A 19647-nucleotide genomic window follows, 5' to 3' on the forward strand; every position below is an offset into this window, starting at 1 on the left:
AGAGAGAGAGAACTTACTGTCATTAAACACTTTCCATGTAAATAGCTTGACTTCAGATGTGAAAAATTATATGCCACAATATTAATTCACCCACTTTTAAATATATGTTATCCACCTCAAAGTACACCAACATTAAATGCAAATAACTGATCCACAATATACAGAAACAAACAAGTCTTACCACTGATTTTAAAACAGGTGACCTTTTTAAAGGCAGAGGTCAAGGAGTGAAATGGCCGGGTGGTTTTGAACAAGCTGTGCACAGATCAGATTCCTCTAGAGGAACTTCAAAGAGATAAGGAACATTTAAAATGACATGTTTCTGCTGCTAAATGCTAAAAACAAAGGGAGAGAGGAAATGCTTTAAGAGGAACAACCGTAGTCATATAGAAAGTTAGAAAGAGTGAGTGTAGGCTTTACAACCATGCTTCCAAATGCACATCAGAAAGAAGATCAGAGACACACGTTAATTCATAAATAATTTATAAATAAATTAGGATCTCTTCCATAGCTTGAAATACATAAATAGCTTTCCACATATTGACAAAACATAAATAAACATATGACCAAAAGCTGGAATCTACAGTAAATACATGCACGTGTAGTAGTCTACTTCACAGACTGTGTTAACAGTTGTGCATATATTACAGACAAAACAAACCATGACTCCATTACACCTCAAAAAAGAGAGCATACAAACTACTTGGCACAAGGTAAACAAAGTTTCATACAGTACATCCCTTCTTATTTTCTGGCACTACTGGTTGGTCTATATTTGTCTTTATTTATCAGTTTTGAGACTTGGGGGGCTTGTCATGATCTTTGGAGCAGTCAGACTATTAGAAATGTCTTTAAAGGTAGACAAAGGTGATAAATGTATTAAAGGTACCACAGATAAGATTTCAAGAACACAGTAAAGGACAAGACCAATAGAGAAAAATATGTCTAAATGTGCATATCTGGGCCTGCCTGTCAATCAAAGAATAGGCAGCCAATGCAAATTAATCTTGTTAGACCACTCCCCCTGCTAGAAGACTCCTCCCATTCAGAAGGCCACAAAGAACATGTTGAATGAGCCCTTAGACTCATGTTTGGCAAAACTCTTGTATCTTCTCACTTTTTTATTTTTTTTTGTAATGTCATTAATACCTTTCATTACAATGTGCTTTAAATAACGGTGAAGTGCTCAGTAAAATGTATAGTGTTCTGCTTTTCTCTTCTCAGAGGGCTCCCACACATTTCAACCAATACATTTCAATGACTATTCAAGCGGTTTGATAAACTAGCTAATATTGTAAACATTGTTGCAAAGAATTCAGAGATTGCACTTACAAATACCAATATCTAGCCAACAAATCATTTTAGGTTAGACTTTTTTTATTTTTATTTTCATAGCTTCCCCAGTCATTTGAATACCTATATAATGTTTGTTAAAAAGAAAAAGTGCAAATTGCAAATAAATTTCTAGCCAACAAAATATTTCAGTGCTGACCAGTTTTGTTTAGTTTTTTTTAATTTGCACAACTTTTCCAGTCATTTTATTAGATCATTTTCACAATGCTCTCCCAAATACCAATTTCTAGCCAACAAAATATTTTAGCGCTGGCTTTTTAAGATTTGTTAATATTTCCATTAATTGCTTCACTTCTTTCTAGTTTCTAGATTTCTGATTAAATATCTCAGCACTGATTTTTTTTTATTTTTAATTTTACATTTCCATGACTTTCCATGCCTGGAAAACAACATGTGAAATTTCCCTGACATTTCCAGATTTTCCATGACGATAAGAACGCTTTTCTCAATGCTATCACTCATTTTGAGAGTTATTGGCCATAATGTAGAGTGATGCAAAGCCAGTCAGACAGTTAAGTGTCTCTTAAGGCTTTGAATAAACATACGCAATTTTATAAACAGTGTAGGTCCTTGTGTGATTGGTCTGTGAACGCTTGTCTGAAGTCTACTCTGAAGTCTGAAGTCTCTCTGTTTAAATCAGTCTGCTTTAATGACAAACTGATGAGGTCAGTCTTGAGTTTCATCTTCACCTCCCCTCTTCAGCAGGTCTGGTCTCAGACTTTAGTTTGACAAACTCTTTGGCAACCTCATCAGTCGAGCGCTGCGAGAGGATTCGTAGTGCGGTGGTCCCGGTTTCATCAGTGTTGATGCGTGGACCCAAGGGGCACCAGCACACGCAGCTTTTCCGGTCTGCTACGTCTCTCAGCTGCAGTACTGCGATCCCAACCACTCGATCCGCACGACCGAAACAATAATCCTTCACCGTTATCTGAATCTCATAGCAGTCCAGACTCACGCCTTTACCCAACACACTGATTGAAATAAAGAAGGGACACAATACACATACACATCTCAGAAATGTTTTTTTATATTTATACAGTATATTTGTAACCGCTTATAAGTATTAGTATCATTCTTATAGAAAATGCTGGTATTTCAAAGCACATAATTTACAGATGAGTAGACCCGTTTTTACTCACAACTGAAAGGCCTCGTTGTACTTCGCAGTCCAGCTGTTGTTTTTCGATTTGGTTGTGAATTTTCGTTTCTTCTCTGTAAGCTGTGGGCCGACCAGGTTAACATCCACAAATGGACGAAACATCCCTGAGGTCTGCCATTTCATGTCGTTTACTGCGATCACTGGAAGAGAGAGAGATAAAGAGTTTATAAAAAGACACCAGGGGAGGTTGGTTTTGACATTAAGACTCATCAGACACTTAAATGCATGGATAAGAGTCCTAAATTTAGCTGTTCTTTGCTGTGGTGCTCTCACCTCGGACGCTGAGTTTCTGCTCAGTGTTTCCAGCTGGAGGCGACAAATCCAGCTGAATCACCGCTTCCCCAATCGGCCGCTCAACCCCAGAGCCTGTCAATCAAACCACTTCATTTCACAAACACTGTAGATCCAACAGATTACAATCATATATATGTAGTGTTCACACTTAATACTGTGAGTGTGGGTAAAAATATGGAATTCTAAGGAACGGGTTTGAATGAAATGCTATAAATGTGTCATTACATAAGATAATATTTAATGAACAACCAAGTAATAAGCAGTGTATTTGTTGGAAGAGAAATGCAATCTTTTTATAAAATGCTAAAAATATCAAAAGGCATCAGAGATTCCAATTTTGAAAACATATTTTTGAAAATTGTATATACAGTATATATATATATATATATATATATATATATATATATATATATATATATATATATATATATATATATGCATTCACAAAAAATACATACATATGTTAACACACTACTGTTCAATATGTTACAAAGGCTTTGTATTACAAACAAATGTTGTTCTTTTAAACATGAAATTTTTTTATTAAAAAACAACACTAAGAATAATAAGCAATATTTACTGAGCAGCAAAAATGCATATTACAATGATTTCTGAAGGATAAGGTTATTAATGCACCTATTTAAAAAAAAAAAAAAAATGATATTACACAATATTGCTATTTTACTGTTTTTGGCGAAATTATCACAGCCTTTTAAACACAGGATACTAAAAAAACTACTTACTTAACCCTTAACTTTTGACTGTATGTATGTATGTATGTATGTATACTTTAATTTATTGTATATTTTTTTATTATTTATTACTTTATTCCATTTTCCCCATCATTTCCTATTTTCCTCTATTTAATTCAGAAGAGAGAGAGACGAACGAATCTTTAGCCCACCTCTGTCGGGTCGAACACTCTCCTTGGGGGTGATCCTGATGCCCATACCATTTTGAACTGCAAGAAGAAATGTTTCATTCTCAAATATCTGAGTCTCGCAAAACGTCAACTAATTTATACAGATTGTGTGGCCAGGGTTAATAAAGACAGCCACTGAAGGTGATCGAGTGTATGTATCTCACCCTGAGCATGTTGTGTTGTCACAAACGCCTTGATAAGAGCATCTGTGGTCTGTGTATATAGGGAGAGAGCATAACGCAGCGACGACAGCTCAGGGCTCTTCTCCAAGTACATTTTCTTTAAACCATTTCCACCAGCATGGAAGAAGAGCTACCCAGTAGCAGGTTAGAGAGAGAGAAAGAGAGAGAGAGAGAAAATTAGCATGCATTTCCTTCTGCAAAAGGTGCTACAGTTCACAGTAACTTATTTTGTCTGACCACAATATTACGTGTGAGAAGTCTGTGGCGAGCAGCTTGCTCAGACTCTTTCAGTTTCTCTCTCCTACCCACACACTATAATGACGCACCGATCCCAAGAACCCAAACACTTAGTGTGCAATGTGTTGACTTGATGAGAGAGTTTAGTTTTTAAGCAGACACTCGACACTTTAAGCACCAACACACCTTGATTGAATCCAGCGCTGCCTCCAGGATCACACACTGCCTCGGTGACAAGCTCTTTGGCTCCACCCCTCCCTATATTGAGAGAGAAGGATTAGCCACACCCATTACCTTAAGCTATAGATTATACGTGTTTATGGTTAATACCTTTAGTTTGGACAGTTCCTTAGCAGCAGTAAGAAGCTGAGCTCCCTGTAATTATAATAATAAAAAAAATATTTCAAACGTCTGCCTAACAGCATTGGGTGAAAACTATTATATTATTAACCTTCTAAATGTCAAAAGTATGTTATAACATTGTACTTCGCTACATTTTAAAACACATTACTTACGGAGGGAAAAAATTAATAAATAAATAAAAATCGCTGCATGGAAACTACTGCACTACTAGCAGATAATAAGCCTAAATGATTAGATTAGCTGGATCAGAAGTGTTTAATTAGGGTAATATCTAAACTTTTTTTTTTTATATCTAAAGAGTTTGACACCCTTGCCCTGTCCCATTTTTGCCTCGCTCCCACTGTTAAAATGTAACTAAGTACATTTTAAATGAGCTACTTTTTACTTTTACTTGAGTAGATTTTTACACTGGTACTTTTACTTGTACTTAAGTAAAATTTCATTAAAGTAATGGCACTTTTAGATGAGTAGAATATTTTTGTACTCTGCCTAGACATTTTATTTTAATAACTTGCCATAAGCAGTGCAGATGCAACTTAAAAAAGCCTGTAGAAATTGCAGTCTAAGAAATCAGACAAGTTACCACCAGTTAGAAAATGGCTTCTAAAAAAACGTGAAAAATGTAAAAAAATAAATTAGATATTTACAAAAAAAATAAATTAGATGTTTACAAAATAAACTAAAAAAATAAAATAAAATAAATGTAAAACTAAAATAAAATAAATGTAGAAATCAAATAAAATTTTCATTTTGAGGAAATAATTTTCATTATCAATTTTTTATTTTTTTTGCAAATGCAAAATTCTACGATAAAATACATTTAAAATAAGATCCGAAAAAATTAAAGCACGCAATAAATAAATAAAGAAATACCAAAAGGAAAAGTGAGGAAAATGAGAAAAAGCTATGGAACTATTGTTTTCATGATTGTTTGTGTCTGTCACTTCTGAATGCTTGATAGTATACTAACACTGACAACTGAAATAATAATAATAATAATAATAATAATAGTAATGAGCATTGACAATGACCACTTTGTTCCAGTAAAAGAGCATACATGCTGTTCTGAGACCAAGGACAGAGAACCATAGTACTGTTGTCTAACACTAAACATCATGTACATGTGTCCTGTAAAATAGCTCACTATACTGTCGCTGCTCTGAGGTAGCACAATCGTTTTCTCCATGCAGATCAGAACCGTCCTCCAGAGGTCCTTTAGCACACGCTTCAACACAGTCTTGTCACAGATGTCCGCAAAGATGCTGAGGCTGCAACACACATTGCAAACAGACATGTGACATGTGACAGTCGGGGGAATCTCCCTGGGGAATTCATGACTGATGACACTTCACTTCTCTCATACCAAGTGTGCCAAGAAACAGAAATAGGCACATATTAGTGTGACCCGTCCCTTAGTGTGGCAAAATTGACAACTGGTCTTAAAGGCTACTAAAGGAAGTTGAGCTGAACTGACTTTGTGTCGAGGAACTCCATAAGCGGCCGCAGAGCGTTGTCTGCATCAGCCTCCGCTGTGTTACGTGTGTTCTGATTCAGAGGTCCCTTAATCTGATACAGGATCTCCGCCATCTGCCGCACGCATGCATTCACACGGGCCTGGAAACTGTGCACAAACAGAAAGAGAGAAAGAGAGGGAGATAGGAATGAAAAAAATTAAAGATTCAAAAAGATTCCAACAAGCAAGACCACAGTGACAATGAAACTGCTTCCAAAATACTTGTTTCTGTAGTGCAAAGCTTATACTTTATTCATTTATAGTTTATGTTGATAAATGCATGCAAAATGCATCAAAATAAAATAAACAGAATAAAATATTTTTTGAATAAAACTAAAAACAAATAATAATAATAATAATAATAATAATAATAATAATAGTGATTTTATGACAGAACTATAATAGCAAAGGTGATATTTAAAAGCAGAATACTTAGAAACATTGCAATAATCATATTAAGTTTAAATTCAGGCTCAGAAAATTAAGTTTACCTCTTGGCAAACATGCCACTCAGGTTTTCCAGGACAGAATTAAGCTTCCCTTGCAGGTCATTGAGGATATCTGCAGCCTCCGAGTCGAGCTGTTGAGAGTCACACACACACACACACACACACACACACGGGATGAAGTGTTAGTTTAATAGAAAATATTGAACTTAAACTAGTAGGCAGAGGCGCGGAGAGGCAAGGGAAATATTTAAGGGGAGGTGGGTCACCGTGTCTGTTTGTCATGGTTCTGCAAGTGCATCAGCAAATTGGAAACTTTCTCTATTAAAGCCCCTTTTTCAACGGTAAGAAAAATCTTCCGCAATATATCTGTCAGATCCGACAACATCTTAATTAAAACAGGTGTAAAAATACCAAAACAGAGTGGAGAAATTATGCTTTCATTCCAATAATAAAAGCTTGAAAAATGTGTTCATTCAGTTTAACGCTGCTGAGAAAGGACTATTAAAACATCGCACAGCATCGACAGCAAAGAATGTAGATTTGGTTCAGGGTGGTAGAACAGAGAAAACTTATCAGAAGATTTTGTTTGCTTTCTGTCTTCTAGCCTATGGCTATTCAAAGACAGAAAGCACCAATAAGATTTTAAAAACCCCAACTAGTGTTTTGACACTTGAACCACTATGTGAACGCCATTGTGATAAATTATTAAACCAAGTGCTATCTATTATATCAAAGAGAGGTTTCACATCCAAGCTTTTTAAGCAAACGTTGACAAATATATTAGTTTATTTCTGATGTATTTTTAGATTTAAGATTCAGTGGAAATTGTTACATTTTGAATTGTGGCTTATGTCAAACATTGCCAGAGGCCAATGAACGGATCATAAATGCATGTTTGCCTGAACGTCTATTTGCACGATGCCATCACAGCGATAGGGAAAGTCTCAGGAAGAGGAAAGAGATTGCCAACATGACACAGTCTCACTCACACACACATACACCCGTGATGATTATCGCACCTTTTTTGTGTTGACTGTTGCCTCTTTCTACCAAAGGACAGAGTGAAAATAACACAGAAACAAAAGAAAAGGCACAGAGAAAAATGATACAGCTGAGCAAAACCTCGATATATATAGATTTATAGAATTGAGATAAATACAGGAATGTTCAAATTTCAAATGCATAAGTAACACCACACACCTCTTTTCCCTCATCTTTGGGCTGAAGAATAAAATAATAACAAACAGAATAAATAAAAATGTCTGACAGATCAGATGTGAGGTCTAATCTACTCTCTCGTCTAAGGTCACATTCACATAATCAGTGTTTGGCATTGACAACTGCATTGATTCATCACAAGTTTAATAACTGGAGTCCAGTAGCACTAGCGATCTGAAAGCTCCTGATGCCACGCCCCCTAACACGGCTCATTCAAAAAAATAAAAAGTTTAAATATGACTCTATTTTTGTTCATTTTATCAGGATCGTGCATGTTCAAAATCATTTTATTCATGAATGCACAGCATGATCCAAATATGTAGTTTAATGCTTTTTGTTCTGTACAGTACATAGTCTATGCGTCTGTCACATGACCAAATTAAAGACCAAAAAAAAAAATACAAATAATTATAATTTGGTCGCATTACAATGATTTTCTAATTCAGAGTCTGATGAAAGATTGTATATGTGGTGTGTGAGGAATATGGCTATTGAAAATATAACATTTTACATTAACTACACAAAATGACTTAAATGAGGATTTGTTTATTTAAAGATCCAAGTCATTAAAATGATCCAAACTTCCAAAATAAGTAGCAAAGTTGACCAAACTTCAGTCAAAAGCCTGGTGACACAAGACTACTTTAAATTACTCATAAAACATAAAACATAATGAGTGTTCTAGACTTATGCTCTAGAAAAGCAAAAAAGTTTAATAAGCATCTGTTACTGTGTTTACCAAAACAATGACTGTTTATTCACTGACAACAGCTAAATCATATAATCTGCCTAAGGCACATCATTATTTAGGCTTTGAATTATGGGTAATTGTTTTATGTCACATCAGGGCACAAGAATCCTATTCCACCTAAAAACAAGAGTCTGACAATGAGGTACTGGAGCCCTGGGGACAAGATCCCAGCCAAACAGCACACATCCCTCCTTCCCATCAGATGTTATACACACACTTGCTCCTCACACTAATGAGACCTTGTTCTATCATGTTTGAGAAAGCTCCACACACACACACACACCCACATGCGTGCATCAGCTTATTACCTCAGCTCCATCACCCACCTCTGTGGTCGTGTTCTCATCCTTGAGACAGAGAAACAAAATTACATTCAATATCACACAGAGTCCAGTTGATCCAGAGACTATGGGGCAACACTACCACAGAGAAACAGCGTGTGTGTGTGTGTGTGTGTGTGTGTGTGTGTGTGTGTACACAAACCTCCTTCTCTTTGTCCTTCTTTTCCCCCTGATATCAGAACATGGAAACAAACACATGAATCAAAGAAACATACACAAATCAACACACAAGATAGAAACTATAGGCACTTACAAGCTAAATCTAAATGAACACATATAATGATGCATTATTCAATACATTGAGGGATATAAATTCAGACATTTGCTAATTTAGTTTTTATAGCTTAACATTAAAATCATGAAGATGATCCCAAACCTGGGGCAGATGCAAAAACATGTTTACATGTTTAATGACTATGTAAAATATACATAACTATAACTATAAACATATCTGTAATGATTAGTAAATAAAATAAAAATGTGCTGCTTAATATTTTGTGGTAACAATGATACATTTCTTCAGGTTAAATTGTTGATTTTTTGTAACATTATGAATGTCTTTACTGTCTCTTTTGATTAATTCAGTGTGAATAAACTTATATGTTAGTGTGTTGTGTGTATATTTATGTATTTTTTTTAATATTGTCAAAAGAGTTACATCTCTGTTACACTATAATATCGTTTCAATTGAAAGAAACTATAAATTCCGATTTAAAAATTCCGCCCAACTGGCCTACAGATTATGAAAAAGTTGGTTTCAAATGTATCTTATAAACGGAATTCCAAAGTCTCGCTTATTTGTAACAAATATATAATATATGTTAGTGTGTGTATTGTAGAAACCTATATTGTACAGCAGCTTTGCAACGATTTGTATCATGTAAAGCACTATACAAATAAACTTGAATTGAATTAAATAAAACGATCAATAAAACATTAGCAAAAACATGCCACTGGGGACCATATGCATGTGTATGTCCTGTGGGTGGCATCTTAATCCAGGGGTCGAACTCAAACTTTTCACTTCAAAATAATGAAGCTGCTTTCTTTCACACAATTTTTTAATTGCTTAAGGCTTTTAGTACTAGTATTACAAAATACTGTAAGTGCACACACCTTTTCTTTCTTAGCAACAGACTGCAGAAAGAAAGAATGAACAAAAAGACAATAAGAATGAAAGCCAGCTAAGAAAAGTTTTAAGAGCTCCTAAAGGCAAATATGCACATAGATGAACTCAAACAGCACAATATCTTTCACACACAGAACTGAAGGGAAGGAAAGAAGAATATAGATAAATAATTCTACCAGGTAATAAGAGGAAGTCCCTAAATATTTGATTCATCTGCTCAAAGTGTCTGATACGACGACACTGACTGCTTCACTACGACTGTCATACATCAAACTAAAGCATTTAGCTCACACAAACCCACCTTCTGCCTGACAAGCTGGAGATGCATGCAGATGAAAGAGAGATGGTAAAAACACAGTCAATAACAGATGGATGAATGGCAGGGGGTGATGAGGGTGACAGAGAGAAGGAAGCTGTAACTCTGAACAGGAGCAGCCGAATGCTCGAGGGCCATTCACATACTGTAGGATGCGCTTGTGCATTAAAAACAGCTACACTGAGCGGATTGAAAAATTGGCCTAACCACGACAACCAGAACACAAAACTGCTGTGCGATCAGCAAACTGATGTGTAATATACAGAAACCAACCGACTAGATGTTGAAATACGTCTCAGCAGGTTAGGTTTTATTGTTCCAGCTGGTTAGGACAGGCTGATTTTATCACCTGCTTTAAAACTGACATTCACCAACATTCATGCATATTATAAAAATTTTTTGGTAACACTTTAGAATAATGGTCCATTAGTTAATGTTAGTTAATTTATTAACTAACATGAACAAACAATGAACAATACATTTATTACTGTATTTATTCATCTTTGTTAATGTTAGTTAATGGAAATACAGTTATTCATTGTTAGTTCATGCTAATTCACAGTGCATTTACTAATGTTAACAAGCACAACTTTTGATTTGAATATGCATTAGTAAATGTTGAAATTAACATCAACTAAGATTAATAAATGCTGTAGAAGGATTGTTCTTGCTTAGATCATGTTAACTAAAGTAGTTAATTAATATTAACTAATGGACCATTATTCTAAAGTGTTACCAAATTTTTTGAAAAAAAAAGTTTATACAGTATTTTAATACTAGCTTTTAATAAGATTGGAGTCAGTAAAATGTAAAGTTTTTAAAATATATTTTCTATGCTTATGCCAATGCTGCATTTATTTGATTAAAAATACAGCAAAAACAGTAATATTGAGAAATATTATTATAATTTTAAATAACAATTATAATAAAGGATACATTTTTTATATATACTTTTTTTCCAAGATTCTTTTATGAATATAAAGTTTAAAAATACTTTTAGACTTTTGAATAGTACACTGAAAATAAAATGATTAATTGAATATGCTTTTTTTTATTTTAGCTTCATTTAAATAAACAAATTTAGTTGACCAACATTCAACATTATATATATATGTGTGTGTTTTTTGGGGGTTTTTGTAGCTAAAATAAATAGTTTGCAACTGCTTACCTTAACTCTTTTTATTTTATATACCGGTACTTTTTTTTTTTTTTTTTTTTCAGACAGTACTGCCCTGGGCATAAAATGCAATGCTTCTTGCCTCTGTCTATGCATTTATTTGTTCCTCTCCACAAACACCAATGTACCAGTCAAAAACATCACTGTTAAAGAACATTACCACGGACCCTGACAGCAACACCTGACTCACACAAACTCAAGGACGGCAGAATATTTGTCATCGCTTCACAGCGTCATCTCCAAAATGTAGAATTAATTAAAAAATGTCTGGCTTTAAAAATTCCTGGATGAAATAACACAAAGCGAAGCACTCACACTTCAGGTGCAGTCCCTAGAAGAAGAGTGCCAGCTGAGCCTAAAACTGCTGCTGTTCTGATTCAGTTCTTTTGATTGGCAACACGCTCCCAAAACTGATCTTTAGTTAACTATCATAATTTGACCACTTTTTATACAATACTTAAAGGAGGACAGGAAACTATGGGAATAAAAGACAGCCCTTGATTAAAAAAACATTGCAGTAAGATTGCAAACCACAATATTAACCACAATCACAGACACAAACTATTGAAGGGTACACAACCAACAGGGGTCCACAACACGCAATACAGCCAGGGTTGACTTTTATCTTTACAAAACCAACCTTATTCTCCTTTTCTTTGTTGTCAATCTACAAATAAAAATAAATCATACATTCTCCAATTACAGTCCAGTGTGCCACAGATATAAAATACCAACCTGCTAAAATCGCATTACACCACTTGCTCACCAGTGGCTCCTCTGCAGTAACTGGGTGCCAAACAGCTGAGAAATGGATAACTTGATTCGTGACAACCCGAGGAAATTATATGATGGATTCTTATCATGCTTTGATGGAAACACACAGCTTTTCACTTCACAAGACATTCATTAATAGGCCGGTGTGGATTATTATGATGTTCTTATCAGCTGTTTGGACTCTCATTCTGACGGCACCCATTCACTGCAGAGCTTCCATTGGTGAAAAAGTCATGCAAAGCTAAATATCTCTAAATCTTTCAATAAGAAACAAACTCATCTACATCTTGGATGATATGAGGGAGAGTAGCGTTTTAAGCAAATATTGATTTTTGGGTGAACGATTCCTATAACTGCACAAACAACAAAGTGCATCAACTGTTTGGTGAATTCACCCCTACAGAACGATTTTAAAGGTCATTTCTATTCAATGGACTTTCCAGATCTGTCATGGTGTAATGCTGCAGCTGTCTGTATTATGTAATGATGCTGATGTTAACCCAGTTGCAATCATTAACATCACAGCTGGAGTCTAGAACACAAACTCAATATCTTTAAACCTGCATTCAAGCCTAACTCTATTTATTATACGAATACAGAGAACCTACATATTTCACTCCTCACTCATGCTCTTATTCAGATTCACTGCTCTTGGTTGGATACAAGAATCAATTAAAGCACAAATACCAGCTGTAAAAGTGAAACCTTTCGAATCTTTTAAAAGCTTAAGCACTACATTAAATTATCTGGTCACAATTAATGAGTCAATTAGGCTTTAATGTGTGTGACTGCAATCTAAAAACCCGTCTGCTCTATCAGATTTCCCTAACTTGCTAAAGTCTTAAAGAGACAGTTCACCCAAAACGAACATTGTCCTCATTTACTCGCCAAATCCTGTATTTTCTTTTGTCTGTCACAATCTTTAAATACAATTCACAAAAACAAAACATGAACGAGTAACTGAAACCAGACAGATGATTGTACTGTATATAAGCCAAGCTGACTATGATCTCTTAACATACCTCTGATCCTTCTGAATCCGAAATGCCAGACTGATGGAAAAGACGTAAATACATAAGTCAAACAAAAATAATAAAGTAAACAATTACAACAATGACACACATGAAAAAATATAATAATAATAATAAATTATGAAATTAAAAAAATAAAATAACAAAACGTAGCTTCACTTACAGTACTATTAAAAAAGGTTTGGGCTCAGTAAGATCTTATTCATGTTTGGAAAAGAAATTACGTTCATTTTGAAAAGATGTATTAAATTGATTAAAGATTAAAGAAAAAGACTTACATGGTAACAAAAAAAACTGGTAACACTTTAGAATAACTGCATGCTATTAATCATTAGTTAAGCATTAGGAAACAGTTAATTCATCATTTATATATCATTAATAGACATTTATAAGCAGTTTATAAATACAGATATAAATGCTTTATACCTGATTTAAAAGCATATCTATAATGTATTTAATAATTGTTTTTTCATACTTTATTAATGATCAATTTATAATTTCTAAAGTATAGCATTATTTACACACCAGTTATTAAGGAGTTGTCAGTGGTTCATAAGATCACTTAGAAATGGTAAGTAAATGATTAATAAACTATTTAAATGTGCATTCATACATCTTTTTATTCAGACATATAGTAATAGTTACTTATAGTGTTAATAAATGGTTTATTAACATGTATTTCTACTGTAATTCAGGGTTAATTCAGGTAGTTATAAAACATATGTAGTTGTTAGTTAACTATTTTTGTGAGCTCATCTAAAGTGAGGACTACTTATGCTTGTTAAGCTTTCACAAATGAGATTTAAAGGCTGTTAATATTTCTATGTTCTGTATCACTGTGTTGTGTTTGTTTCTGTTTTTTGTTTAGAAGATAAATGAGCCTTTAAATATCCTTTATAAATGCTTTACAACGCATAAATAGTCCTCACTTTAGATGAGCTCACATAAATAGTTAACTGACCACTACTAAATGCTTTATAACTACCTGAATTTACTACATTTCTTGTGATCTTATGAATCACTGGCAACTACTAAATAACTGGTTTGTAAATAATGCTATACTTCATTGAGAAATGATAAACTGATCATGAATAAAGTATGAAATTACACATTATAGATATGCTTTTAAATAAAGAATAAAGCATTTATATCTGTATTTATAAACTGATTATTACGGTCTATTAATGCTTTATAAATTATGAATTATGATTATTAAGAATCACGTGACACTGAATGCTGGAGTAATGGCTGCTCATAATTTAGCTCTGCCATCAATGGAATAAAAAAAAAACAATTTATTTATATATTTATTTATTTTTAAAAAATTCTGCAATGACCCCAAATCTTTTAGCTGTAGTGCAACTATCTGCTCTGCTGAAAGTGTCAGTGCTAAGAAGTCGTTGTACTGTCAGTGACTTGCTCGTAGGTGTAAACTGTATGGTAATTGCTTCCTCGCATCCGGTCGCTTTGTCACTGCATATCTCTGTCAGTGCGAACAGCCATTTATAATGTTTGATAAACAGCTTCATAAAGAAGCACATCAGGTGAGACGTATGCCTGCTTCTCACCTTAGCATCTGATTCATCCGACTGGTAATGAAAAATAAAGAACAAGATGAGTAATAGTGAAAACAAAGAAGAAAGAAGGTGCTAGGGTGCTAGGTATTAGCAGAAGACTTTCCTGCCTTGTTGATTCACACAAAATCTTGAGAACTCTCACATGCACACACACACACACACACACATCTCACACTCTTTACCGCAGTGTGGAGTGTACAGACCTCATTGCCTTCATCATCAGTGATGGCCTGAGCAGAGGGAGACCAAAATAATCCTTAGCTTTAAACACATACACTCATAAACAACTACATTCACATTTGCACACACATCTTTGTCTAACTGGAAGATGTTTAAATGATAGTCTAGGAGACCAAAATATTAAATGCAGCCAGAGCACAATAATAAAAAAGATGAACCATAATTTTCTAAATTAACATTTTCTCAATTCACTTATTATTGGCAGATAATTTTGGACCCTATCCATAAACACTCTCAACACACCTCCTCCTCATCGTCCTCAGGCTCCTCCTCATTCTCCAGCTGGGAGTGAAAATAGAGATCACGGTTAAAGTCATTTGGGAACTTATACTAAGAGAACAACACTGCGTAGAGCTGGATCATTTGGGTGGTGTAAGGGAACGTAAAAAGGGCACTGCAACCTAGTGAAAGGGTCTAAACACGACACAAACCAGACAGAGGGTTTAACAGGGATGATCAATCTCAAAAATACATCGCTTCACCTACCCGCTCTTCCTCAACAGTATACTATACACACAAAAAACATTGCATATGTTAGCTCAGCTATTATAAACATTCACCACACACACGTCTACAGCAAAATGCACACAGAAACACACTGATGTAAAAAATTCAATAACAATAGAAATGGCATTTTCGTGTCCCGCAGCAGATGATTCACCAGTATTTCCAAAAATATGTGGATCATTTGGACAAACTCATGACAGATAATAAACATTCAGTTCATTGCTCACCACAAGTATATCACGCTCAAAATGCCAGCAAACCAAAACCATACACTTCAGTTTCTCCCAGCAAACAACTCGATACTCTAACCAGCATAAAAACTACACATACATTCAGAGTAATCGGCTGCATCCTGAGGTTTTGTGATGCTATTTCAGATTTTGGCTAAATGAGGTACACTACCTTACAAATGTTAAACTTGTGCAAGACTGTTTTTAGTTTTATTTAGAAAGGAGGCATTCAATTGATAAAAGGGACTGTAAAGAAATGCTGTTTTTGATAAGAAGACATTTAAATAAAAGAGGAGTAAAGGCTGCTTTGTCCTCACAAAAATAAAAAGTATTTAAAAATATCTTAAAACAGAAAGCATCACAGTAAATTTTAATGATTTAATAAGCAAGTTTACAAATTTTATTGTATTTTTGATCAAATGGGTAGCATAAAAGACTTCACAAAAAAAATCTTCACAAACCCGTACTTTTGAACGATAGTGCACCTTATAAGGCACCACATTTTTATTGCACAAACAGTTTCCTGGACATTTGAAGGGCTTCTTCCCTGTTACATGTCAGTTTACAATAGTACCACCACAGAATGTTTTTGTAAAGTGCTGCATCTGTAGCTAAAAAAAGCTTCAAAGCCTGCAATAGCTTCATGTTTCACTTACCTGTTTGGCTCCCATAGACTCGAACATCTTCTCCAACATCACACGCATCTGTTGAACGTTGTTCATCAACACACAGGGCTGCAGCAGAGTCAGGAAAGAGCGACAGCACAAGCAAAGAGAAAGATATACATGTAGAGACACAACTTAGACCTACTCGGACACTTCACTTGGTACAAATATAGTGTTTGAGTGCTCACCGTCTTTTCTTTCTCACAGTACGAGGGGAAACTCTTGGTTAGAATAGCACAATACTGCAGAAGCACTTTGGTGATAGTCTGATTGGAAAAGAGGGAAAAGGAAAAGAAAGAACACTATTAAACCAAACTGCTATGAAGAATAAACCTTGTGTAAAGACGAATACTCTCTGCTTGTTTATTTTCCAGTTTGTCTAGTATATAGTATGGTTTAGGTCTGTTGATCTTCACCTTGGCAAATCGTTGATTGTACTGGGCAACCACCGCAGGATCAGGACAGTCTAGTTTCTTAATGATTTCAAAGCTTTGGTTGAGCTGAGTGAAGATGTCCACGACCGAACAGGAGAACAGAGCATGCTCAGATGTCTGCTGGAACTGTGGAAATGACAGGAGTCGGACATGTTTCTTTAGCTAAGGGAACGGTTTTCCCTGTTTGTTTTTATTGAATATTTCTACTTAATGTCATCCAAATGTCATGAGAATTATGCAATGAACAAACATTTAATGAATCCTAAATACACAGAAATAAATCATATGTTTACACCTTTGCATAGCTTTACAAAATGACCTCATGCAAAAAAATATTGTTCAAAAGTGATATTAAACTAGATTTTTTTTAATGCTTTCTTCACAAATCACTAAATTCATATTTCATCTTAGGCATGATCTTGCTTTTATTTTCGGGGGGAAAATTCGGGCAAAATGGTTTGTGAAGTGTAAACACGATACACATTAAAATTCAGTCTTTGTTTATATTATCATAGTTTAAAACATGAAATTCTCATGTATTTATGATGTATTTAGATATTTTAGGATTGAAAGTCCAAAAGAGCGTTTTTTTTTTTTTTTTTTTTTTTTTTTTTTTAAGGAAGCTAATACTTTTATTTAGCAAATATGTATTCAATTGATTGATCAAAAGTAAAAAAAAAAATAATAATACATTTACAATGTTACCAAAAATTAATTGAGTAAAAATATTTTAAGTAAATATGGTTCCTTAGAACTTCAAAAATGCATCATGGTTTCCACAAAAATATTTAGCGGAAAAAAAAAATCTTCAGCAGCAAATCAGCATATTTAGCATTGCCATCAAAAAAAAAAAAAAGTAAAGAAAAAAAGTCTTTAAAATATATCAAAATAGAAAACATTTTACATTTTGATAATAGCTCATAATATATGCAAATAAATGGACCCTTGGAGAGCATCAGACACTTCTTTCAAAAAACTTTTTATATATTTTTTAAATACATTTTTGCCAAACCCCCATAATTTGAACAATATATTGTATTTTATACAATATATAAATAAATAAATAAATGATGAATGCATTGTAGAAGGCGTTTCTCAAAACGTTTTAAATTTGCCCTTTACATAACTAAAAGAAAAAATCTTATCAATTTGAAGAAAGATCAGGTAGTAGACGGCAAGCATCAATTTTGTTTGACAAATCTTGTTTTAAAGCCTTGTAGACCCAGAGAGAAGAAGCCATATATAAGAGAGCAGACCAGACAGAAAGGATCTAGAGCAGTTTCTGAACCATACCCCCTCTCTTTTATCCCTCTCAAGGGCTCCATGCATAAACTCCATCGACACTTCCTCATTCTCAGCCAGCCACTGGAGAACAAATGGCAGAAACCACCTACAGATGGGAAATGAAAAAGAAATGTAGAGAAACAGGAGGAGGAATAAAGCAGGAGGGCAGCGGAGCAGCAAGTGGACAAGAACATTGAAACAACAGAGGAAAGCTTCAGCTGGGGATCCCAGTCGATTTGAGACTGTAAGTGATTATAGTGTGTTTGAGTGAGAACATTAAATGAACAAACTCCAGGTTATTTGAGGAAAAGAGAGAAAATGTAGCTAAAGATGCTCTGAAAGACTCACGATGGGTACTCTGGGACGGTGTTGGAGAAGGCGGGCAGGTCATGGACGTATTCGTTGTAGAGCCATTTGACTTTGAAATGCAGATTCATGTAGTCCGCACTTTTACACAACCTCAGCTTCTCATGCTCTGGGGAAACAACAAGCATGAGTCGATGCTTACGTTTCATCTTACCTTGTCACGAATTTAACCCAGAAAACATTTAGTCTCCTTCTGCTTCAACAAGAATGAACTGCTTTTTCTTTCTGAAAATAGTTAGCTGTATTCACTCACAGAGGCTAATGTTTAAAATGCATTTAAAGGTTTTATGATTTAAGAAATATATATATAAATCTATTGAAAAAAGAATCTGTCTCAAATAAATGCCTGTTCTATTTAATTTTATATTCAGTCTTACAGTCCTAATGTAAAAATGTATAATTGTTGACAAAAATATTAACTGTTTTATACACTAATCATAATAATAATAATAATAAAGTTGCTAAAAATTGACCATAAAAAGTAAAAAATAAAATACAATAAAAATTGTGTTTAAAAAAGTTTTAACATAACAGAAATACATTTTTATTTCACTTTTAATTGTGATAAATTAAATGCAGCCTTGGGGAGACTTTATTCAAATTAATCAAAAAATATTACCAACCTGCAAACATTTCTGAACAGTGGTGTTACATGTGCACACAGAAACTCTCACAGAGACCTACAGTACAGTGTTTCTTACCAGCATAAAAATCAAGTCTGCGAATATGGAATGTGGCAGGTGCTAAAATCAAGAAAACAAGACAGGAGAGAATGGAGAGATGAAGAACACTTGAGGAAGCACTGAAAAGAAGTGCAGGTGTGCAATGAAAGGATGAAAAGGATGCTGGCATCAAAAGGAAAAGATCATGTTTTCAATGAAGAGTCTAACTCTAGTTTGCTCCTACTTGGAAGATCTAAAAGGAAACCAGGGGCTTCTATTCTCTAACTCTGCTGTAGCAATGAGAGAGTGAGGACTCGAGACCAAAAAGAGTGCTTTGAACCTTTAAAGGGGTTTTATCATCGAAAACAGGATTTGCTTTGCTCTTTTGAAATGAAACCTTAACAATGCAAAGCTCACTCCCTGGCCCACACTGAAAATTATTAAAACTAAACTGCAAAAATAAGTCAATCATG

General features: G+C 34.4%; 1 protein-coding gene across 4 annotated transcripts in view; it reads right to left on the minus strand.

The window, feature by feature from the left end:
* Positions 1 to 466: 466 nt before the first annotated feature.
* The window catches only part of LOC127957296 (protein unc-13 homolog B), a 118289-nt gene continuing 99108 nt past the window's right edge, over positions 467 to 19647 (minus strand). Inside the window, exons 19-37 of one of the 4 annotated variants that reach the window (XM_052555758.1) lie at positions 18495 to 18621; positions 18156 to 18252; positions 16845 to 16988; positions 16617 to 16694; positions 16420 to 16497; positions 8925 to 8951; positions 8750 to 8788; positions 7673 to 7693; positions 7492 to 7518; positions 6515 to 6603; positions 5985 to 6131; positions 5655 to 5778; positions 4478 to 4522; positions 4334 to 4405; positions 3893 to 4040; positions 3711 to 3767; positions 2786 to 2878; positions 2493 to 2652; positions 467 to 2324 (exon numbers count right to left, since the gene is read on the minus strand). In XM_052555758.1, coding sequence (XP_052411718.1) covers positions 2039 to 2324; positions 2493 to 2652; positions 2786 to 2878; positions 3711 to 3767; positions 3893 to 4040; positions 4334 to 4405; positions 4478 to 4522; positions 5655 to 5778; positions 5985 to 6131; positions 6515 to 6603; positions 7492 to 7518; positions 7673 to 7693; positions 8750 to 8788; positions 8925 to 8951; positions 16420 to 16497; positions 16617 to 16694; positions 16845 to 16988; positions 18156 to 18252; positions 18495 to 18621 — 1859 coding nt within the window. In that variant the 3' untranslated portion in view covers positions 467 to 2038. The remainder of the gene's footprint in view (positions 2325 to 2492; positions 2653 to 2785; positions 2879 to 3710; positions 3768 to 3892; positions 4041 to 4333; positions 4406 to 4477; positions 4523 to 5654; positions 5779 to 5984; positions 6132 to 6514; positions 6604 to 7491; positions 7519 to 7672; positions 7694 to 8749; positions 8789 to 8924; positions 8952 to 16419; positions 16498 to 16616; positions 16695 to 16844; positions 16989 to 18155; positions 18253 to 18494; positions 18622 to 19647) is intronic. The other 3 variants (XM_052555760.1, XM_052555759.1, XM_052555761.1) reach the window with 3 other exon arrangements.

Source organism: Carassius gibelio, chromosome B5, assembly GCF_023724105.1.
Source record: "Carassius gibelio isolate Cgi1373 ecotype wild population from Czech Republic chromosome B5, carGib1.2-hapl.c, whole genome shotgun sequence".
Classification (NCBI taxonomy): domain Eukaryota; kingdom Metazoa; phylum Chordata; class Actinopteri; order Cypriniformes; family Cyprinidae; genus Carassius; species Carassius gibelio.